This window comes from Daucus carota, chromosome 2, assembly GCF_001625215.2.
Source record: "Daucus carota subsp. sativus chromosome 2, DH1 v3.0, whole genome shotgun sequence".
Taxonomy (NCBI): Eukaryota; Viridiplantae; Streptophyta; class Magnoliopsida; order Apiales; family Apiaceae; genus Daucus; species Daucus carota.
The window spans coordinates 37,192,346-37,217,544 of NC_030382.2; the positions used below are offsets into that span (position 1 = coordinate 37,192,346).

At 34.1% G+C, this 25,199-nt stretch overlaps 2 protein-coding genes across 3 annotated transcripts; one reads left to right on the forward strand and one right to left on the reverse strand.

The window, feature by feature from the left end:
* Positions 1 to 4,617: 4,617 nt before the first annotated feature.
* On the reverse strand, positions 4,618 to 5,421 carry LOC108207488 (uncharacterized). The gene has a single exon (XM_017377929.1). The coding sequence runs from the start codon at positions 5,419 to 5,421 to the stop codon at positions 4,618 to 4,620; it is 804 nt and encodes a 267-aa protein (XP_017233418.1).
* Positions 5,422 to 6,980: 1,559 nt separating this feature from the next.
* On the forward strand, positions 6,981 to 24,434 carry LOC108206154 (kinesin-like protein KIN-7O). 2 transcript variants are annotated; one of them, XM_017376360.2, is made up of 30 exons: positions 6,981 to 7,369; positions 7,463 to 7,552; positions 7,660 to 7,778; positions 8,295 to 8,408; positions 8,491 to 8,572; positions 8,933 to 9,000; positions 9,082 to 9,156; positions 9,250 to 9,395; positions 9,481 to 9,583; positions 10,204 to 10,284; positions 10,448 to 10,516; positions 10,606 to 10,665; positions 10,744 to 10,905; positions 11,467 to 11,523; positions 11,694 to 11,933; positions 12,002 to 12,067; positions 12,203 to 12,373; positions 12,466 to 12,570; positions 13,262 to 13,342; positions 13,479 to 13,628; positions 14,225 to 14,338; positions 14,425 to 14,511; positions 14,614 to 14,817; positions 16,006 to 16,194; positions 18,324 to 18,530; positions 18,691 to 18,780; positions 19,298 to 19,438; positions 20,441 to 20,538; positions 23,187 to 23,352; positions 24,014 to 24,434. In XM_017376360.2, the coding sequence occupies exons 1-30, from the start codon at positions 7,246 to 7,248 to the stop codon at positions 24,236 to 24,238; spliced, it is 3,684 nt and encodes a 1,227-aa protein (XP_017231849.1). In that variant the 5' UTR covers positions 6,981 to 7,245; the 3' UTR covers positions 24,239 to 24,434. The 2 variants fall into 2 exon arrangements, with proteins under 2 accessions (XP_017231849.1, XP_017231850.1); XM_017376361.2 differs by having other exon boundaries at positions 6,982 to 7,369; positions 12,203 to 12,364.
* Positions 24,435 to 25,199: the final 765 nt, after the last annotated feature.

The window sequence follows — 25,199 nt, forward strand, 5'->3', positions numbered from 1 at the left end:
CGTGCCAAAAAATAGCGTAAAGAAATGAGAGGTGCAGAGGGAGTAGTCCATTATGTAAGTCGTTCGACTTTTCAAACATGATTTTAGGTGCTTTGATGATATAGTAAATATTAATATTTTGTAAATTTTTTGGAAAATAATATAACATAATTTTTTATTCAAAAAACAATATTTACAAATAACAATTTTAAATATAAATTATATGTAAAAAGTCAAACGACTAGATTAGAGAGTATTATTTATGTGAGAGTTTTTTGTTAATTCTTCTTAAAATCTTGAAACTCAGTTGAGCACCGCTTAGTTTTCATAACTCACTGTTAATGGGTCATGTTTGTTCTTGACACTTGGTTCACACCTTCTTCTCTAGATTTTCGTGACAATCATTTTTGAAATGCTCATATATTTCACAAATATAAAAATGTTTGAATTAAACTTCATTTCTCTTAATTAATGTGACTTAGAAGTTTTCCAGTTGAACGGCCTAAGATTCCATATCCATTGTTTACCAAATCACCCTGCCTAGTTCAACCCTTCTTGTTGAGCCGAGCCCGTTTTTTTATCAAATCATCTTTCATGGTCAAAGTCATGTAAAACTAAAAAACATTTTTGACTGTTTCATTAAACACTAAAGTTGCATGTTAATTGTTAAGTGAATTTTGCAGACGGTTCAAAATTTCTACTTTGCAAATTCTTAGAAGCGAATTTCCAATCATCCTCTCAACCATCATTAGCATTTTGTTGTCACGACAAAAATTTATGAGGTTAGAGATAAAAAAAATTGGACATGATAATCATTTATCATGCTTTCTGTTACAAATCACAATATATCCAACAACTTCACTGAATTCTCATTAAAATGAAACAATGTACTGTACAAGCTTGGATTACTGTATACTACAAATATGGAGAAGAAGTAATGAAGATAGAGCTACTGTAATCTCCTATCATTCTAGAGAGAAAGAGAAGAAAACTAATAGCTAAACTGAATGAATGAATATGTGAACGAATGTGTGTCTCATTATATAGAGAACAGAATTCTGTTATGAGCAAGTGGCATTCAGTTAGTTAGGTGCAATGCTGGCATGCTGACTGTGCTCTGTGGGACCATCTGCTTCTAGCTCATTACTCTTAACAGCCTCCCTCAAGCTAAACTAGCAATGTGACATGCCTAGCTTGGACAGCAAATTGTCAAACTGAGCAGATGGTAGTATCTTTGTAAATACATCTGCAATCTGTGAGTTTGTAGGTACATAGGCTAACTCCAGCAACCCTTCAAGGACTTTGTCTATTGTAAAATGCACATCTATTTCTATGTGTTTAGTCCTCTCATGCTGGACTGGATTCTTGGCTATATGAATGGAGCTCTGATTATCACAGTGTAGAGTTATTGGCTTTAATTTCTGTATACCAAGCTCTTCAAGCAACCTCACAATCCATGTTACTTCAGATGCTACATTAGACATTGATCTGTATTCAGCTTCAGCTGAGCTTTTTGAAACAGTTGCTTGTTTCTTTGATTCCAACTCACAGGAGGCTTTCCTAACATCATCACATAACCAGAGATAGATCTCCTAGTATCCTTGCAAGCTCCCCAATCAGAATCTGAAAAAGCTTGTAATACCAGTTCATCACTTCCTTGTAGAATAATTCCTTGTCCAATGGTTCCAGCCACATATTTAAGAGTATGACATAATGCTTGGAAATGTGGCATTCTTGGTGTCTGCATAAACTGACTTAGGTGTTGAACAGTGTAAGAGAGGTCTGGTCTTGTATGAGTTAGAAAATTTAATTTTCCAACCATACACCTATAAAAACCTGGATCATCATATAGCTCTCCTTCTTCTGTACTTAGCTTGAGGTTTATAGGCAGAGGTATAGCAACTCCTTTATATATTATCAGACCACAATCATGTGCTTCTTGTAGCAGTTCTTTAGTAAACTTCTTCTGTGACATAGATATTGCAGATGTTGGATATCCAATCTCTATCCCAAGAAAGTAACTCATTCTTCCCAAATATTTGATACTGAAAACTATATCCAAATGCCTCTTAAGTTGAAGAATTTCTGCTTCATTACTCCCTGTTAATATGATATCATCCACATACACTACTGCAATTGTGGTGTAAAATTTTCCCTTTTTGATGAACAAGGAGTTATCATTCTTTGCCTGTCTGAAACCTCTATCCTTCAACTCCCCCACTAACTTAGAAAACCACTGTCTGGAAGCTTGTTTAAGCCCATACAGTGATTTTATAACTTTGCAAACAAGATTAGCAGATGCAATAAATCCATCAGGTGGCAACATATAGACTTCTTCATGTAAATCACCATGAAGAAATACATTGTTGATGTCTAATTGGTGTAATAGCCAGTTCTTATTAGCTGCAATAGCTAATAAACACCTAATAGTAGTCATCTTGATTACTGGAGAAAAGTCTCCTCATAATCTATCCCCCACTGTTGGTTGTAGCCCTTTGCTACAAGTCTAGCTTTAAATCTTTCAACTGTGCCATCAGCTTTGAGTTTGATCTTAAAAACCCATTTAAAACCAATAGGTTTCTTTCCAGGAGGGAGAGGAACCAGTTCCCAAGTTTTATTAGCTTGTAATGCCTGCAATTCCTTTGTCATGGCTTCAATTCATCTGGGATCCTTAGAAGCTTCTGCATATGTTTTAGGTTCCACCAGAGATTCACACTTAGTAGTAAAAGCATGACAAGCAGATGGCAAATGATGATAAGACACCAAATTACACCAATGAACCTGTTCTGAAAAATCTATAGCAGTTGCACATACATAGTCTTGAAGATGTGTGGGAACTTTAGATTGTCCAACACTTCTTCTGAGATTAAGAGAGACATCATTCTCAGAAGTTTCAGAAGTAGTTCCAGTGTCAAAATTAGAGTCAAACATTCTGTCAGAATCCTCATGATTGTCTTGTTCTGTGGAAATTTGAAACAACTCAGGCAAATCAGTGTGAGAAATATCAGTATGGCCTGTGACAATAGGTAGAAAGAAAGGAACAACAGTGTTTGCTGGGGATTTCAGATGAAAGGGAAAATGTTGTTCCTGAAAAACAACATCCTTTGAAATGTGAACATGAGAAGTCTGAATATTCATGACTTTGTACCCTTTGACATTTGGTGGATAACCTAAAAAAACATGTGGAGTTGCTCTGGAAGCAAGCTTATCCCTGTTGTGAGAAGGTGTAGAGACAAAGCAAAGGCAACCAAATACTCTTATGTAACTCAAATCAAGGGGTTCTTCAAAAAATTTCTCATAAGGAGTAAGAAACTGCAAAACTTGTGAAGGCATTCTGTTGATCAAGTGAGTGGCACATAATATGCATTCTCCCCAAAACTGAACAGGTAGCTTGGATTGAAAAAATAATGCTCTAGCTGTTTCAAGTAAATGTCTGTGCTTCCTTTCAACCACACCATTTTGCTGTGGTGTGTTAACACAACTTCTTTGATTGATAATACCTTTCTGTTGGAAGAAATCCTTCAAAGTACCAGCACATAACTCAGGAGCATTATCAGTTCTGACAGTTTGGACAAACAATTTGTATTGCTTCTCAACATGTATTATAAAATCCATAAAGCTTTGCACAACATCAGATTTATGTGTAAGAAAAAATACCCAAGTCATTCTAGAAAAATCATCTACAATTGTGCAGAAGTACTTACAACCATTATATGTAGCTTCTTTGTAAGGTCCCCAAACATCCAAGTGTAGTAATTGTAGTGATTTAGTAGACTTGATAGAACTTACAGGAAAGGATTGTCTAGATTGCTTGGCAGGTGGACAGATCTGACAGAAATGATCCAATGTGCAAGATGAAGTGAAAATAGGATTGATATGATGAAGCTTGTTAACAGGTAAGTGGCCCATTCTAAGATGCCATAGTTTGATTGAAGAAGAATCTGTGGAAGATGGCTTAGTTGTAGCAAGCATGCCCTGTGAATTATTTTCCTCTTCAAAATAATAAAGACCACTTTTAAATCTTCCAAGAAGAAAATTCTGCATTGAAGTGGTCTGCAAGTAACACTTGCTATCATTAAACACAACTTTACCATTCAAATCTTGGCACAATTTGGGAATAGAAATCAAATGATACTTGAAATCAGAAACATAGAGAACATCATGTAGTAAAATCTCTTTGGTGAGATGTATTGTGCCAGTATGGGTGACAAGTGCCTTTTTACCATTGGGAATCACAATGTAATTATCTGACCCTTGAATCTGCTTATAATCTGAAAAAACTGTTAAATCATAGCACATGTGGTCTGTAGCCCCACTATCAATAATCCAACTAGTGCCACTAGAGGATAAGAAACACGTTTTTCCTGCCACAAATGCAGATTTCAATTGTGATTCTGTAGAAGATGAATCACTTTCCTTGCCAAGTAACTGCATCAATTGTTGCATTTGGGCTGGTGTAAAAGCAGAATTATCAGCAGCCAGAGGTGAAGACTCTTGATCAAGATTATCAGTTTGAGAAAGATTTGCAGCCATTCTTCTAGTACCATCAGTCTTAAAATTAGCAGGGTACCCATGAAGTTTGTAACACCTCTGAATTGTATGTCCTGTCATCTTGCAATGATCACAAAAATAATTGTTTCAGCCCTTTCCATCAGTGTTGTTCCCATAGTTATTTCTTGGTTTGAACTTATTATCAAAACCTCTTCTGTTAGCAGCAAAAGCCATGGACTCATCATGAGATTGTGAACTCTGAGTAAGCTTCTTATGGTTTTCTTCTTGTAACAGTAATCGATAAGCATGAGAAATGGATGGTAAAGGGTTCATAAGCAACATATTGCCCCTAAGAATCTCATAACCACTAGCAAGTTTCATCAAGAATTCAGTTAATCTACGATTCTCCCTTGACTTAACCAATTTCTGAGTAATTGTACTTGTACAATTATTGCATTCACAAGTAGGAATTGAATCTATAGCATCTAATTGATCCCAAATCATCTTTATCTTGGTAAAATATGCAGAAATAGAATCTGTGCCTTGTCTAATTTCATGTAAAGATTCTTGCAAAGAATATAGAGATGTACCAGAAGCTTGCCCATATCTTTCTTCGAGATTCAGCCATATCTCTCGAGCAGTTGGAAAATAGAGTACACTTCTGGAAATGTTTGGATCAAGGCTTCCAACTAACCATGAACTTAACATGCTGTTGCAACGCTCCCATGGCTTGCTCAAAATATCAGTATCTGGAGGTTTTACAATGGTTCCATCAATGAACCCAGTTTTGTTCTTAGCACTTAAACTCATCATCATAGATCGCTTCCAATCACCAAAACCAGTACCATCAAATTGAAGAGAAACTAACTTCATTCCAGGATTATCTGAAGGATGAAGATAATAAGGAGACGTAGGAACTTGAGACGGATCAACAATATTAGTAGTCGCCATTGTCAAATCAAGAAAACTTCCACAATTGACAGAAATCAACTAGAAAAGAGCCACAAGTTTCGCCAAAAATGCACAGAAATGCACAAAGAAATCGAAAAATCAATAAATATCAGCAATTATGCTGAGAAATCAATCAAATCGTGATGAATCAAAACACAATCGCCAGATCAGGATCGAATCCGATGGCTCTGATACCATGTTACAAATCACAATATATCCAACAACTTCACTGAATTCTCATTAAAATGAAACAATGTACTGTACAAGCTTGGATTACTGTATACTACAAATATGGAGAAGAAGTAATGAAGACAGAGCTACTATAATCTCCTATCATTCTAGAGAGAAAGAGAAGAAAACTAATAGCTAAACTGAATGAATGAATATGTGAACGAATGTGTGTCTCATTATATAGAGAACAGAATTCTGTTATGAGCAAGTGGCATTCAGTTAGTTAGGTGCAATGCTGGCATGCTGACTGTGCTCTGTGGGACCATCTGCTTCTAGCTCATTATTCTTAACACTCTCTCTCCAACATCGAATCCTATTTCTCCATCACCAACACAAATATAGTAGGCCACTGTCCTGCCATCAAAAGCGAAAGTTGATAAGGCAACAATTTAAATGATTGTGGCCGACACAAAAGGCGTGCGATCCGTCGAGTTCCAAAATATATTGTGTTTATATTTGGGTATTAAAATATACTTTATATTTGCTAGTCTTTTCAACACTCATTCGAATTAGATTCATTATTTTAATTATTTATCATATAATAAGCGCTACAAAATAATTACAAGAAAATTGTATAAATCATATTTAATCTATAATAAAATTATTAATTTTAGTTATATATATGTGAACCTCTAACTCTGTTATTTAACCTATTTATGAAAAGTATATATTTACAAATAAATTTAAATATATAACACGTGTCTTGTCATATTAAATAATATGATTATATTGATTAGTGGATATACAATTATATTATTATATTAGATATGCATATTTGTATTACATCGAGTGTTTATTAGATAACGACGTAAACACAAGTAAATAGAGGGAAGTTTGTTCCTTGACGGGTGACGGCTTGAGAACAAGTGCTTAAAATGGAGCTACAGACGTACTGAGATTCTGCCGCACAACTCTATATTTACATAAATTAATTTAAATACATTTATTTTTATCGATATTTTGCTATTTTGCAAGTAAGGGTTGCAAGAGTTCCAACGATTCTATCTAGAAGTGACCCAACTATTATATATTAGTATTTTATTTTATATCATTAGCCTACCAACGATAATTTTAAGATATATATTATTTTAATTTCTATATGATTGAATTGAAGATATTAAATAATTATCTCAAAATAATCCTGGCAATTCATACTTTTAGGATCTCAAAAATTAAATTTACATCGGATATTAGACCGTTGGACCGTAACTGCATGTCAAAATAATATTTCAGTTTAAGTCAAATTAAAACATATTTCCTTTTCCTATTTTATTTCACATTTCCTTGTAAAGAGTTGTACTACTGTCTCTCCCCAGCTCTACACTAATTATAATCCAACGGTCCAACCCCCGGTCCCTGATAGCCCTCCTGGTGGCCTAGCCCTCTTTCTCAACTCGAGTCTTAAGTTCAGCGGCTTTAATAATTTAATTTTGTCAAAGCGACGCAAAGGCGGGAAAATTAATAAAATCTCCCTACCTCTCTCCCCCTCCTCTCTCTCTCTATCTCTCTCCCTCTCTCTTTCCTTTGCCCAAGGGTTCTGCTCAATTTCTCGTGAAATCTTGTTGAATTAATTGTACATGTGGTCAAGCGAAGATGCAGAGGATTAATGTATCTGTAAGAGCAAGGCCACTCTCGCCTGAAGATGCTAAGTCAAGCCCTTGGTGCATCTCCGGCAACTCTATTTTCATCCCCAATCACTCTGCCAAGTTCGAATTCGGTAACATCCCGCTCTCATTACCTGTGTTTTATACCTGCATACCTGCCGGTGTGTTTATTTTGTTGAATTGATTCGGAATTTGGTGGAATTTAGATAGGATTTTCGGAGAGGAGACGAAGACTGTTGAGGTTTACGAGTCTCGAACGAAGGATATTGTTGCTGCTGCTGTCCGTGGTTTTAACGGTCTGTTGGCTGTTTTTGTTTTTTGTTGTGTCGAGTTTTTCAGTTTCTATTGTGTATCAGGTAATTCTGATTGAGATTGAGATTGTTATTGTTTTGTGTTTGCTTAGGGACTGTGTTTGCGTATGGACAAACGAATAGTGGAAAGACGCATACGATGCGTGGCTCGGCTGCTGAACCTGGGGTCATTCCGCTTGCTGTTCATCATGTTTTTGATATTATACAAGAGGTTTTTGATTTTAAAATCTGCACTTCTTTTTGTTAATTTATCATGTTTCGACGTATTTGTTACTATTACAGTGTCTTTGTCGATGAAATGTACTGCTAGTCTGGTATTGTTCATTGATTCACATATTTATGACACTCTATAGTTCTGACTTTAAAAATATGTATTAATTTCACTAACGTGTATGTTGAAATCCTCAATTGTAATAGGGTTGTATATATTAGGACGTCAGAGTTTTGGTCCTGTAGTGGTGGACTGGTAGTTTGTGTGGGCAAGTGTTGTACCAATGTATAGATAGATAGAACATAAAAGTTAATATATAGGATTTTTTTATTTTTTATTTGGTAATGAGGAGCCAGGTAATGAAGTTTAATCAAGAACATACTCTAAGCCTGCTAGTTTCTTGAATATGAATCATAAATAGCTTTGATTGCAGATGGTAGCTGAGTATGGGTTGGAGCCCTAGTTTGATTTTTTATTTTTTTTTGTATGTGTTCATGTGATCTCCTATCTATTTAGGTTATGGATCGGGAGTTTCTTTTACGTATGTCATATATGGAGATTTATAATGAGGAGATCAATGATCTTTTGGTTCCCGAGCATCGCAAACTACAGATCCATGAAAGCATAGAGGTACTGTATGTATGCCCATCTCTGTTTGTGAATTGGTATCTGTAATGATCATGAAATAAACTGTGTTTATTCCACATTAAAGCGAGGAATATATGTTGCTGGTTTAAGGGAGGAAATTGTTGCCTCAGCAGAACAAGTCCTTGAACTTCTAGCTTTTGGAGAATGTAAGATTTTGAATCAACTTTTGGTGTAATTTAACTCTTGGTATAGATTTTGAATGTAATTTAACTTTTGGTGTGTAAAGTTAAATTATTCTTGTATCAACTGCTTACTTCATTATTATTGTAAAAACTAAAAAAGTAATAATATTGCATATCTATACTTTAAAATCTGCAAAAATAAGAGATCTTATTGACATGTTTATGAACGATGCAAGTAGCCACTCTCAGAGTCAAAATACAGTCACACAAGTACACATTTGACGCTGTGAAATGTACTTGGTATTGGTGTAACTGTAAAATTCCCTAATATACTGAATTGACAATGAGTCACCGATTGTTAAAATTTCACTTAACATCTTGCAGCTCATCGCCATATTGGTGAAACAAATATGAACGTGTATAGTAGCAGATCTCATACAATTTTTCGAATGGTATGGTTTATATTCTTGCAAGTTCTAATATTATAGGTTTAGGATCTTGTATATTTATTTAATTTAGTTTTGTTGAATTAGATAATTGAGAGCAAGGATGATAGTCAAGATGATGATACAGGGACTTCTTGTGATGCTGTTCGTGTATCTGTTTTGGTATGAGATCACCTTTAGCCTTGTGTATATCTCTGTTTGCTTTTATTATACTCTTTAAACTCCTTACCTGATTTTTTGATTTACATTAAGTAGAACCTAGTGGACCTAGCTGGTTCAGAACGTGCTGCGAAGACTGGTGCTGAAGGTGTTCGCTTGAAAGAGGGTTCCCACATTAATAAAAGCCTGATGACTCTTGGTACCGTGATCAAAAAATTAAGCGAAGGTGCTGAAAGCCAGGGGTAGGCTCAGGTGTCCTTGTCATGTATTTGTATGTTTCACTTGATAAAGTTTCATTAATACTTGCACATCTCTTGCCTAATGCAGGAGTCATGTTCCCTATCGTGATAGCAAATTAACACGCATTTTGCAGCCTGCACTTGGGGGAAATGCAAATACTGCTATTATATGCAATATTACACTTGCCCAGGTTGAAACTTAATTTAGTTGATTAGTGTCTGATCTCAATTTCTCTCATCTAAATGTGGTTATGCCATGCTCATTATGGACTGATGGCTTGATTACTTTTTTTTTTTTTTTTGGTTTTAATATTTTATGTGTCTGCTTCTTAATTTCAAAACTTCATTTTGTTAGTGTCTAAAAAGGTTGAAGGTGATGCTTTTTACAGTTACATGCTGGGTTTTTTGGTCCTCTGTTGTGAGTGTTTAGTGTTTGTATGTGTAATAAAGTATAAAAGGTTCTATATATTTTATTGAAGTTGAATATGGTAGGTTAGAGAATATTGTAAATGCAGTGAGTTGCTTTCATTCTCTTAATTCGCTGTAACTTTTGAATATTCCAACGTTATAAATATTTTGCTTATGCTCATATATTTGAAGCGGTTCTCATGAATTTGAAACAAAAAAAAATGCAACGTTCAAGTAATTTGAATTGCTTGGTCGAATTATGAGATCTTTTTAAGATCATAGTATCATACTAGAGCTTTCCTAGGTCCTTTAAAAGTTGACAATGATGCTTCTCCATGAGATCCAGTTAATTTAAGCTTTTTTGCCTATACATTCTTATGGTTCACCTCTTATTTGGTTGCAGATTCATGCTGATGAGACTAAAAGTAGTCTTCAATTTGCAAGCCGAGCTTTGCGTGTCACAAACTGTGTTATAGTGAATGAGGTTCTTCTCTGGTTAAAATTTGCATGTAACAGATAGTTATACTTTTTTTACCTTATTATGTCTAAAAGCCCATCTGGGATTTTCTGTAACATGCCCATTAGAAAGTAATTCCCCCCAGTTACATTCTAAGTTGAATCTTAACCCAGAACACATTCATGTTCAGATCTTGACGGATGCAGCATTGTTAAAACGCCAAAAAAGAGAGATCGAGGAGCTTCGGGCCAAATTGCAGGTTGGGTACATCGACATAATTTGAATGACCATGTTTTAAATGTGAATCTTGCTGTGGAAAAAGAGCTGATTATCTTCTTTGTGTTTTAGGGATCTCATTCAGAACACTTTGAAGAGGAGATTCTTAATCTGCGCAACACCTTATTACAGGTTTACTTGATCTAGCTTTATAGTTTATTATGTATGATTAATTTCAAAAACCTAAAATCTGCACGTGCTGAATTTCAGACTGAACTGGAAAGGGAGAGAATTGCCTTGGAGCTGGAGGAGGAAAAGAAAGCACAAGCAGAAAAGGAGAGGAGATTGCTAGAGCAAGACAAAAAAATTAAGAACTTGAGTTCAATGGTGTTGTGTTCCAATAGGGATGATAACCGAGATCGTTACAAGAAGGTGTACACGTAAACACATTCATGACATTTTTTTACATCTCAATTGTTATCTCCATTTAGTTACTACTATATAAACTATAAGTTTTACTGCGTCACATGTTCTTGAGTTGGGAAATGTTTGAGATAGGCTTAGTTTGCATTCAAACAACCATAACATGTAACTTTCTAATAAAATTGAAGCAACGACAATTTCTAGTATACTTCTAGAATAGTTGTTGACAGTAAACGTGAGAGGAATATGAGATAAGGTAATACGTGTGTTGCTTTCTTTGTTTGCTGTGGCTACACAACAACAAATCATGGAACCATTCATTCTTGCATGGCGTAGTGTTTTACTCGCTAGAAGTTCTCTGAAAACCGAATTTGGCATGTTGTTTTTGTACGCCGTTAACTTCCTTACGCTCCTCTTTAACAAAAAAATGAGTACATGTATGCATGGGATATACATAACTATATATTACAAAATATAAGTATATCATCTATATTTATCACCAGAGCTCTTGTTTTAGCTATGATTCTCCGTGATTAAGTGGTTAAAATATTAAATTTTATACTAATGCAGGAGAAGAGACGCGATACTTGGTGCCCTGGCAAACTTTCTAGGGAGACTGTGAAGGAGGTAATAACCTAATACCTACAACTCTAACCAGTGGGCATTTGTAATTATTATATTAACTAATACAACTTAAGATCAATCACTTTCATAAGGTAGAATGTTGTACACTCTACAATCTTTGTAGGAACTGTCTTTTATTGCTTTGATGATAATCTGGCACTTTCTTTGTTTAGCTTAATTCCTCCTCAACCCTAAAAAAGGATTCCGCATCTAAACCAATTAGATCTGGACGTGACATGGGACCACTTCTACCTTTTGAAGAACTAGTAAATGAAGCGAGCACAGATGATTTTTGCAAGGAAGAAAAAAGTTGCAGTAATAATTCACAAGAAGAATGTGCTCTTCCTCAGCCACATGCCTTGCTGCACGTCACTAGCAGAAAAAAAGCAAGCACAAAGAAGAAAAATTTGCTGGTATATCTTACTGGGCCTTCTGTAATTTATTAAGAAACACAGGCACCAAATCACTTGCTTTTCAACAGGAATGCACTGACTTGGAGCATGTGCAAAAAGAATATGAAGATCTATTGTTACAATTTGAAGCACAGGTTATATATTAATTCTTCTCTATTTTTTACTTTTTCCTTTTAGTTTTATAGATTTTCTCTGTCTATCATCGTATTCTGTCGGATTATTTAATATAATATTGCAGAATTACATATGTAAATAGTTATTTGTTGCAGAAAACTACGAGTGATCTAAAAATTTCTTATTTGACAAGAAGGCTCGAAGAGGCTGGTCTTTGTGTGGACAATACTGCAGATGATTCTACGATTCATACAAATAAAAATGAAAGATTAGATGAGTCTGAAGCTATCCTCGTGATCAAGGAACTTCAAGAAAAGGTTTATTCTGTGAGGAAATCTTTTGATATTGCATTCTTTGGAGACGAAGCTAAACTGGTGTCTGCTGCTCATGTATATGTGTACTTGTGTTTTTCTTGCAGATTAACATGCTTGAGATGGATAAGTCTTCAAGCCAGCAAAATTTGGATGACGTTGTTCAGTTAATTACTGAGCAGCAGATTAGTGCAGATGTGAAGTTTGAAGAGGTAACATGATAGTTTTATGTGTAGCATGTAACTGTAAGCTTTTCATGTAACTGACTTTTGGGGTAGTTAATGTGATGCGAAGATGATATGAATTATGAACTGAGTCAAGCGTCATTGCGTTATCTCATCTACAATCTTAGCCCAACCTCTCCCGTCCCAGTTTAGGGTAACATAAAACGAAATTTTGTCAAATCAAAGTCTGTAATTACCACCGATTCCTCACATTGAACCCTGTATCAAATTTTATACTTTTTCTATATTATGTTTAATTGTACATTAAATATGTCTATCATTAGTATTGGCTTTGAATATCGAATTATGTCTTGTAGTTGGACAAATAAAGCTACTATGTAGTTAATTATGTTATAGTTCTCCTAACACTCCAGAAGAGAGCAATTTTACATTTCATATCTCTTCAAGGAGGGTTGCGGTTTTTTAAAACTAATCGTAACATTGGGGACATATGATCTCCCCAAAGGTTTCCATAGAGGAGGTAACTATGTAATATTTCAAATGGAAAAAAACCTTTGGTGATGACTAACTTGTAATTTATCTCACACTACACCTTTTTTCTTCTCATAGAATGATCTCCATTATGTTGGGGGTTCTTACTACTTATCTTTAAAATAAAAAGCAAGCAGTAAGGTCTAATGCATCGGTGGTGTGGTATTTTTTTCTTTCTTCTTTTCAGATTTATGAAGAGCTTAAGAATGCAAGGGAGGAGGCCAAGGTGGCTCGTGAATCAGTAAATTCCGTGGAATCATTCAGTTGTGTACGTGCTATATGTTTTATCTTTAGTGTTACTGAACATCCTATAATTTGCTCAGACCTAACTCCGGTCATATATTTAAATTTATAATCGTTATTTCAAACTATTATATCCTCATTTAGTTGCTTGCTTAATCTAGGATGAAGGTTCTGAATATTTTTCCAAGGCATCAAGAGAAGTACAAGAAATTCTAGCTGAATTTGCAAACTCAAGACATGGCATAGAGGCCATCTTCTCAGTTGTGGATGAACTATTTCAGAACCTCTCTCTCATGCTATCCTGTTTCACTGTGAGTATTATACAACCACCTCCACGCAACTTATTCATATATTTCAGGAAGACATATAGGGATTTGGTGGAGCATCTTGAAGGATAAGAATTTGAGGATATAAAACGCATGATTACACATCAAACATTTATTTTGAACTTCATTTTCAATAGATACAGTACAATTTTGAACCGAAGATCATGTTTATTGATAAAATTATTAAATTTCAAGGGAATCATACATTTCATACATTCTGGGAAATAACTACTTAACATATTAATGATTCATAAAAAAAAATATGCAAATTTATATCACAGGTATATAAAATAACATTTTATTAGTAAGAGAACACATCCACCTTAATTTTCTATTTAGAAAATTGAAAAATCTCCTAAATATGCAAGAGTACATTCTACATTTGAGGAATCAATGAGTTTTTGAATATTTGCACACCTACAAAAAAAATTTATTCAATATTTGCCTCGTTGATACTTGAGAAATATATTTTTAAGTATATGTGGCAGTTTGGCACTTTATATTTCCACCATCTATATGTATACTAGATCTCTGGTCTTTTGCATTAATGTAAATGTGTTCTTTTCTCCCTTTAACTTCAGGATCTAAAGTGTCAAGCTTCTGAGGATAATTCTCTACTTAAAGGAATGATCTATGATCATACTAAAATATGGAGTTGCATGAAACACAATATTAGTGAACTCGAAAAGGGAAAGGTAGGTGCAGTTTAAATGTGAATATGCCTAGGTTTATTATGTTGATAGTATTCAGGAGTCTTTGAATCCTTATGATTGTTATAAAGATTGATATGTACAATCAATACGTGGATCGCCAAGGGAAGATAGAAGAGTTGAGCCTTGATGTCAAAAATTCAGCAAAAGCCTTTGACGTGAGTTGTTACTACATCTTTGTTATATTCCGACTTCCGTACTAATTATTTCTCTTGATCTTTATGTTGTATGTTGGTTTAGAGATTTGACTTGTTATGCAGGAGCTTTCTGAACAACGAGAAATCGAAAAATGTAGCTTACTTTCAGAAATTCAAGCTCTGCAGAAGGAGATATCATCTTTGTCATCTTCTTCATTGGCCAAGGAGAAAGAAAGTATGCGGAAAGATTTGGAGAAAACAAAAGCAAAGCTGAAAGAGACGGAATCTAAACTCAAGAACATGATACAGGAGAAAACAAAACTTGAGGTTCTGCCAGGAACTAAAATCTGTTGCATTATTACAATACAAGCAAATAACCCGTGCCAAGCACGGGTCTAGCTAATATATTTGTTATACATAGAATATTTATTAAATTAATTAATAATTTAATTAATGATAAATAAAAATGTGTCCGAGTGAAAAGATGTTACAATTATTGAGAAGAGTAAAAATTAGTGAGTAATATTGAAATCTGATATTAAAATCTCCAAAATACTAAATATATATATATATATATATATATATATATATATATATATAGATAGATAGATAGATAGATAGATAGATAGATAGATAGACAGATAGATAGATAGATAGATAGATAGATGATATTTAGATTTTATGAGGCTTGGTTATTAATAAAGTATAGATATATTGTTTTTTTTTTTATTTTTTGTTGTTATTATTATTATTATTATTATTTTAGAGCAGTTCTAGTTGGAGAGATGGTAATTGCAGGAGTTCCTAAAAAACCTGCTGGTGGAGCGGGCAATCAGGTCTTCGTGTCGTGTACTTTCAAGTCGTATATTTTCATGTTTAGTGAATTTGAATGTGAAATCCATATCCGATCTATTATGGATCCGTGTACTTACTTTAAAACCCGTATCCCATACAAGATGTTTTGTGTACTTTTCGTGCCGATTTTGTGTACATTAAATATATATGTATTAATATAATATAATTAATAAATATATTTTTTTTGTATAATTTTACGAAATATATATTAAATATTTATATTTACATACAATTCTATACAAATTTGTTAATGTATATACCCAAAGTAAAAATCCATATCCGGCCCATTATTCATCGTGTAATTTTGTGTTCGTGTAATTTCGTGTTTCATGTATCAGAAGTTGAAACCCAAACACTGAAATTCTTTGTCGTTTCGTGTCGTGTTCACACGTCGTTTATAAAATTGCCCGCTCTACCTGCCTGCAGACACAAGATGTAATAGTTTTATTAAATAATAAATACATAAATAAATTATAATAACTAAATTCAAGTAGGATATGTAGTAGTTGTACAATATGGAGTTCTTAGAGGACTTGTAGTAGATGTAATTGTATTAATGTTATAAATAAATAAAAAATGATAGCCAAATTTTGGTTTTTGGTACTGCGCGTCTTAATAAAGAGTATAGATTTCAACTATAAGACATTATCTTGTTTTCAGGGTGAAAAGGCATGTGCTGAGAGAGAAATGAAAAAGTTACATGCCCAGAAGATCACTCTTGAACGCGATATTAGTAAACAAGGCCAAATATCAGAGAGAAGGCGTGATTCGATGGTCGACAGGAGGTCAAGTATTTTTGATGCCAAAAGACCAAAGGGTCTTTCCATTGCCTTCGACCAGGTCATGCAGGTAAACATATCTTGCTTTACTTTTAAATGTCCGCATCTAGTTCCGAGTGGCTTACACGAGCTTGTCTGCTGTTTCACTTTCGTGCATATGCCCCACTAGCGATTGCATTTGTCAATTTTGATCTGGGGGAAGTCATTGTACTCGTTGGGAAGACCACATGAAAGGTGCTCGTTAAAAGCAAATGCACCATGTATTCATGTGGCTCTAATGAAGCTTAAGCTTAAGTGTCATGTTGCATGAGGACCGTTACATATGCTTTTGGTTACTTTGTTTTATCATTACGGAACACATAATTAATCTTCTCAGGCATCAAATTGTTTTTCAGATTGCTTTTTATTCAATTTAACTTGCCATTTGCTTTGTGTAGCGTGCATTTATTTGTTGAAATCACTAGTACTGCTTCAGAATTCAAATAAGGATGCAGGACTATGCACTTCAACATAGAATTTATAACGTAATGAATATGGCACCTTTGCAACATAGGATAGTAGTAGAACTTAGAATCAGTCAATCCTGAGAAATTTGTAAAGTCGTGTAGGCATGCAATATCTGACTTTAAAGCTGTGAGCCTGTAAAGACATGATTTTTATTCCTATACATATTATTTTTAGTATAAGCTCTATGTTCTATGTTGCCAATTGTACATATATGCCACATTCTGCACCTAGTTGACATTGTCGGTCGGTGAGAACCCCAGAATCCACCTTTCTGAGGTTCGCAAATGGGGAACTCGAGCCCCATTACTTTGGCCTGCTGTTAGGGGTCGTTTGACTTTTACTACGCTAGTATACTAGTTTGAGATGATTAGCTAGATGAAAAACGTGCTGTCCATGCAGACTTTACGTTCACAAATGAAATAATGAAATACAATACTATTATCTGTATATTAATTAAACATCTTTAGTCAAAAGAATTGATTACTTGTTGGCATCCTTCTTTTTGTTATAAAGTTGTCATAATGTTGCAGTCATGATATTCTATCAGTGGGGAGAACTTGAGCTGATAAGTTTTTCATTTTATAATAATCATGTCATGTCCTTGGTGCATCTAAGTTTTAAAATCATTTGGATTATGTAAAGATGCTTATAAGGCTCCACAAAAAGTTGTACAAGTCTAAGTTACTTTAAATCCCACATTAGCACTATACCTGATTCCCTTGAGAATTCAGCCACTGATCTGGTTACGCTGGTAATTTGAATGAGATTTGACGTATCTTGATCTCTCTTTTATCTGTTAAAAGTATAATAGGGTCTTGGTGGATTTGGGCAAACTTTATCCGTATGTAAAAAGTGGATATTATGAAAGAATTGGATGCTATTCCTTATGAAGTCTCAGCATAGAGTGATATAAGCAAATCCCTTATGTTTATATCCTTCTGTCTAACTTTAAACTCTCATTTCTCAGTGTCAGAGGGAGCAAGTCTTTATTACTGTTTGAGAAATTATAATTGCCTTTTAATTTTATGCTATCAGTTAGTATTAAATTCCTGTTTTGCCCCTGGTTACTAACGAAATTGATCCATGTATCTGAAGTATTAAACTACTATTTTTTAAACTGAGACTAATGTGATATACATGAATATCTGATCACGTAAAAGTTTTTTTGTTTTTAAATTTATAAAAAGGATGTTCTAACTTACAAATGAACATGGGGAGTATAAGCATATATCATAGTTGGCTGTAATATCTGTACACAAGCTCTGTTGCGTTTCTAGTAATGAAGCTGAAAAGTAAAAACGCCTGCTTGCTCGAGTTAGGTTTCCCCTTTTATGTCTCAAATCATCTATTACAGTTTTACATTTAAGCTTTTATTTTCAGAGAAAGTACTCCACAAGTCTTTTCTGTTTTTGCACACTTAATAAGTGTCTTTGCAAAGGAGTTACAATAATTATTACATTTGTGCATGCTTGACAGCTGTCATGCTTTGTTTCTGCTCTGTCATCCTAAGGCTTGCCTCGGTATATACATGGTCATATATGTTTTTGTGCAGCTGGACCTGCAGGGTTATTAAATCCTAAACCCTAATCAGTCCTCCATCGGGGTTGCAATTTCATCTTATGTTTACTGCATGAATTGGTTGGCATTAGTCCCTAGGTACTTAACATATGGTTTCTTCTTCTTGTAATTAAGGAGGACTACAGAAAACTGGAAGTTCTAGCGTTTGAGATGGAGACAACTATTGCTTCCCTGGAAGAAGAATTGTCTACTGCACGTGCGGAAAAGGAACATGCCACATCTACTATTGAAGGTTTGGACGTAGAAATGCAGAGTCTATCAGACAAGCTAGTGATGTCAAACTCAGAACTATCCGTATTTGAGGAAGCAGTTTCAACTCTTGTAAGAACTTGTTTGCTCGATTTATTGTAATTTTTGTGCTCTAAACAATTTCTTCCATACGAAAAGGTGCATATAGACCATGAAAACACAATTGATTTGCCAACATGGCTACTTATGTGTTTCTGATCTTAATGTACCAACATGGTTACCTTTGTTCTAGATTTCAGATTTGGAAGAATCTAAGTCTCAAAATGAGAAACTCGAGTGTTCTCTCAGGATGTTGGTGGAAGAAAAGGAAGAGTTAGCAACGGTAAGTGTATTGGCATGTCTTGAATTTTAATATATTCGCCATGTATTATCTTGGGCATGGGGGGGGGGGGGGGGGGGGGGGGGGATACCTAAATTTATATATCAAAATGCAAAAGCCAAAAAATTGTGGCAAACTTTAAAAGAAACAGAGAAAAGAGAAAGAAAAATTTTCTGTGAGTCTCTTTTCATGTAATTCTCCACTAATTGTTTGGCCTGTACTTTCGATCCCATTTGTCTTCTTTTGACTCTCATTTTGAAGCATTTTTATACCTGATTTGTTGACAACAGATTAAATGGATTGCCTTATCAGTTTTCATTGATTGTAATTTTGATTTCTTTTCTAAAATTTATATTTTCTCTTTGTTAAAATGAAATACCTTCTTTTTCTTGCACTCTTACCATCATTGTAATAAATTGCGTAACCAAGTTTGTGTACCTAGTGGCTTATATGTATGAAGCTGATGACTCTAAAAAAAAGATGAATGTTTCGGGCTGTATCTAATCTATTTATGTTTTAGCAACTTACGGATGCTCTTCTGGCAATGGAGGAAGTAAAGGCAGTAAGGTCTTCTATAGAGAAAAGTTCGCTTCAATCCATTAAGGAAGCATCCGAGTCGTATAATTCCAAGATTACATTGTTATCTAGTGAAGTATCACAGGTAATATTATGGATTTCCTTGCTATTTCTTTTAGGGTATGAGCATTTCAACATCTTAACTACTAGTTCGTGGACTGTCAAAGACAATTGCCTGCTTTACTTTAGCAAAAAGTAAATAATAAATTATCTGTTTTTAACTTTTGGATAATGTAATCATAGAAAAGGTCCGTGACTATGGGAAAATGAGAGCCTCATTAAACTCTTGGTTGTATAGTCTAAGTTCTCTGTTGTGTGCAACTGTTGAGAAGAAAAAAGTATCAATATATAAGCAATGCCAAGTCTTTTCCTTTCAATCTCCAGACATGTTAGTGAAGTTTTGGGGAAGCCCATACAGATATCTAGTTAGCTTGAATATGGGGGCATGACTAGATGCAAATAAAGAGTAATATTGGGTGGTGTTGCTTTAAGGTTCACTCCGATGCTGTATTAGTAACTGATATTTTGATGCATGACTTGCATTCAATTAATACATATTTGTTGAGTTAATTAATATATATTATATTTAGTCACATTATAATAAATTGGAATAATTTCATCACTTGTCAGATTTACTTCTATGCTGAAAAAGCGTATGGTCAGCACTGAGGTTTACTGGTCAAACCTCTGGTCAGAATTATTACCAAGATAAATTCTAGTGATGTTTTGTATGCCTTACTTATCTCGCATCTAAGTACAATCATCTACACCAATGTTATCATTTTAGAATTTCCATTAGTATATCATTTGTATATCAAATAGGACATGAACTATGTAGTAGTATTTGGGTGATGGATGCATTGGTCCTGAAAATGCAAACATGGTATGAATAAGAACAGATATAGCTGTATGTGTAATGACATCCACAATAAAATCTCATGATTTTCAAAGTTTGAATTGAATCGAAAAAAGGTTTACCATTTATTAATTATTTCTTGACACCAACAATATTACCATTAAAAATACTTGATGTAATATTTTTGTCATTATTCTTCCTGCTCTGATAGTGAATATGTTAAATGTGAAGGTGAGAAGTGAATTGGAGTCTTCTAAAGAAGAATACAAGGTCCTTATGGACAAGTTGTTAGCTTCTGAGAAAAATGCTGAATCGGAGAAGTCCTGGAGGTATCTCACATTGTTTGTATGCTATACTTTATAATTCCTTATTAGTGTATAACGATATCACATCCATATCTTAATTCCTCGTGACCTAAAAAAATTCACCTGTGATCATATGTAAAATAGTGCCTGGTATTATCTAAGTCCAGCATATTAGTTTTCTTGATCAAAGATTTAAAATGAAGGATATATTGAATCTGAATGAGAACATTTGAGAGGGTTTGGTGAAGCTAATTCATATGTAATATGTTAGGATAGATAATATGTTATTATCTGTATAAATTGGAAACTTTTGCATGTCAGGGTAGGCATGTATTAGGTTTCAATGTGTGTGTGCAGATAGCGGTTGATCTCTTGAAACACCTAGTTGTGCTGGCGTGCGATTATCTAAAAGAATTATTTATTCTGATTATAAAGTCTCTTGGCAGCAGAGATATATGATTTGCCACATAAATTATACTACTGACTACCAAATTATTAATGTTTTGGCTTTAATAATACTAGCCTTGTGAAGCATCGACGAGTATACAATTCAGAGTTTATTACTTATAATTTAATTTTTAACATCATTTTATTAGTGGTTTAGTATTGTTGGATGCCCACATTTTTTTCATGAGAAATTCTATGATAGTGTATTGAAGTTTGATTAAATGTTATTAACCGATTGATTATATATTCTCTTAGAGATCTAACATATGCAATGTTTTTTTTATATTGTAAATGGCTAGTAGAAATAATATATAATTTTATTATCTATCTGTAGATGATTTCCTAATATTAATATGTGTTAATTATGTTAGTTTCACTTTTCTTTTTGTTTTTTGACTAATTTTAAATCACATTTTTCGTATTTCTTATTTCTCCATTTGTAAGAAAAAGAATATCATTTATCTTGTATCACGTGATGGCTTCCTTCGAGTAGAACACTTTAGAGTTAAGAAGTGACACTTTGGTCTTTCTCTCATTGCTAATATATTTTTTTTTCTATTTGTTTTTTTTTAAAATAAGGTAGAGCTTAATTTAGGGATGACCAAAAATATCTAACCAAATTACAAATTATCCCTATGTTCAATTATTATTGTTTAGTAGAGATAGTATATATGTAATAAAAAAGAGGCTAGAACCTATCCTTACATGCTGCTTTAACGCTCATGAGAGGAAGGTGCAAAGACTTGTATACGGTGCTTCTGAGAAGGGAGTAGACCATGACCAAATCTGACCTTTTATTACATTCCATAAATTTTAATAAACTAATGTTAGAACACAACAACAATGAGGAAGATTTTTAGAGTATTAACAAAAGATGATTTGAGGATGAGAAATTATTGATTATTCTGCTCTTTTTGATTACAAAAACAAGAGGTGGATTGTTGACTACACACTAGCTAAATTTGTTGCCCCTTTTATATTATTTTTTAGTGCACTTTTCTTAATCTCTTCGATGAAGTGTGCCCTTTGTTCTGTGTTTGAGCTATAGGAGGTCCCTTCCGCTCTATAGTGCTCTTTGCTTTCAACAACTCTGATTTCCATGAGTTAAAATATAGGCGTGGGGCAACAGCTGAGGTTATGTAGACACTAAATCTTCTTGATCCATTTCTGTAGTATTTTGAAGAATTTTATTAGGCACAAAAACCTTAAAAACCCAATAATATCCGCGTTGTGTCAAACACTCTCTCTCCTTGTAGTCCACGTTTTATGGCTGCAAACAAAGGCAGTATCTAGTATACTACCAATCATCAATTAACATCTGTTAGAACAAAGGGTATCACATTTTTAATTTGAACCCATAATGAATTTGTATTATCATATTAATGAGCATAAGACAAATCTGAACCATAAGATGCATAAGACTCGATAAAGATGGGTGCATACCGCACATTATTCTTCTCTATATTCTATGATGGAACATAAATATTTAAGGAACAGGAGACCAGTAATGGGTCATGCTCACATTTTCCATTAAAGATACGGGCCCCAGTTCCACTAGCCAATTTATAAATACCTTAATCTGTATATTTGAATGTATTATAATTAGGCCTTTGTCAAATTTGGTTACTAATTATGACCTTATGGGCTACATAAAAATTTCGACGAATCTTATCAAAGGCTATGTCTTGATTGTAATATCAGTCTCTTATATATGGGCCATGTTTGTTTCAAGGAATATAATCCCCAGAAGCCAGACTGTTAACTTGCTTTTGCTAAATTAAAAGGACTATTATCCCATACAAGTAGATTTCGACCATCTTTTTTATTCATAAATTGTATTGCCTCCTCACACTAGGTATTATAATCTTTTGGAAATTAACTAAAAAAATGATCAGTGTTTAGATCCATGGAATATCAGTCCTTCAAATTTGAGGTAGATAAGATTATAATCCGGGAATTATAATCTCTTGAAACAAACACGGCCACTGAAATTTATGAGGATCCAGTTAGATCTCCCATTATGCACGGTTTTAGTCTACACACATGAAGGTTAAGAGTTATGTTTATGGTGAACAAGGAAATTGTAAATCTCTGTGAAAGTATCTTCACCATTCATCCCTTTTTCTTTCTGATGCGTTCAAACCATGGGGAAGAAACTTGTTAAAGTGTGGTCAAGTAATTACGTTTGAATTCATATATATATATTAATCTCGTTTTTTCTACAGCATGGAGAAGTGTCAAGAGAACGAGAGACTGAGAGATGAACTAAAAGTGGCTGTAAATGCAAGTCAAAAATTACAAGAAGCAAGTTTCTCACAGCTATCAAAGTTGAAATCAGAAATTGAGGAGTTGAAAAAGAAGCTTACTTCCTTGGAGACGGAAAATCATATAGTAAGTGCCAGTGTTTAGCTATTGTCATCTGCAATATTCCTTTGTTTTTTTGAGTAAGTAGGTTTATGTCTTATTTCTCATCTTTCTGTTATATAATGGGAGGCGATGACTATAGCAATATACTTACCGGTAATGCTTACAAGTTTTCAGCGGATGATGCAACATCATTTGCATTCTGTGTTGTGAAAGTTCGATTAGTTTACTAATATTCTCAAAAAAAATTGCATTTCTTCTGGATTTGTTTATTTTCTCCTTTTTTTAGTCACCTGGCATGCATTTTCTTAAGAGTGCTACTTAGCAAGTAGGGGATTTTTATTGCCTTCGTGTATCGACTTTCACCTTCTTCGAAACTTCAGCACCAACACAGAAATCGCATTCAGCCATTATTTAAAATCTATTTCTCTGCACATATCATTTCCTGAATCATCTTGCTGGCTGTTGCAATCTCTGAATTCATTATCTTCCTCTAAAAACGTGGTCTTTTGACCTATTATCCCAATTTTTTAATTTCTTCTGAAAGACCTGCAGGAAAATGTGTGACTTGCATATTTCTTTAAATGACATCAGTGCCGATTTATATTAAACAATAAAGTATGTTGTTCTTTTAATCGAGTATGAAAACTTCATGTCCTCATCTAACGATTTTCCCTTGCTTTAACAGGATCAAATCAGTAACAGAACTGAAAAAGCAAAACTCAGAATGAGGCTGCGAGGGACGCAACATAAGTTGGAGGCTGCTCTTTTTAGACACAGCGAGGCTGTTGATGAGTTGGATCTCATGAATAGGAACTACGAAGCAGCTTCCCAGAAGTTGAAGGAGCAGTTGTCTATATATTGCACTGAGGTGCTCACCCTTAAGAAGCAACTTGCTGCAAAGGGACAATGAGTGACAAATCCAGAGCGATGGAATTGGTAATAATCCATCATGTGGTGAAAGGAGTATTCTAATTTCGGTTGATGATTAATATATCCATCGCCATAAAATATGTCAATTTTGTAATTTAAAATATTATTCCTATTTGTAATGGTTAATAGCTTACAGGATATCCTTCATGACTAATATTATCCAGATTGTTCCTATCTTTAATGGTTAATAACTTAATACTCATATAATATATCACTCCAAATGACTACAGTGCCTTACTATCCGAAAACATCTGAATATAATTGGTAAAATTATAAAATTGTGTTCACTTGAATGAATTTTCATTCAATTAGGTGAGAATTGAATAAAATTTTGTCGGATAATGGAATAATCATATTTTGCATTTCTTTTCATTCTATTCAAGCTATCTCTGTTCACTTCCGGTGTGAAATTAGTTTTGGGATGAATGGAATGTTCATTACGCACTGAATGAAAAAATGACTTGTTTGCTAGGGTCATTTAGATAGCGGTTTTTCTAGTGTGTGCTTATGGGCACACGCTAAACACTAAATTTCACAAGTTTGACTCATTTTGATTGTTTGTTGTTCTTTAATAATAGTGGACCTTCTTGCATATACAACAACTACACCAATGAAAATGTCTCAAACATATAAAATTTAGTGTTTAGCATGTGCTAATGGGCACACACCAGACGAACTCTTTAAACAAAATGGGTATTGCACTATTCCTAGCATGTTTTGTCGGAGCTAAAATTCCGAAAACTAAAAGTCTCCCTCCCTACCCCCTGCGCTGTGGCAAGGTTTTTAAGCTATAAATCCTAGATTTTGTGCTTTTGGAATCTTGTTTGCTAACTTATTATGGTTGTATTCGTGAATGAATTGACTATTCATTTACCCAGTGGCAAGCTTTAGTTTGATTTTATAAGCCATTAGATAAGTGATTTAGGAGGTGTAATTAATTG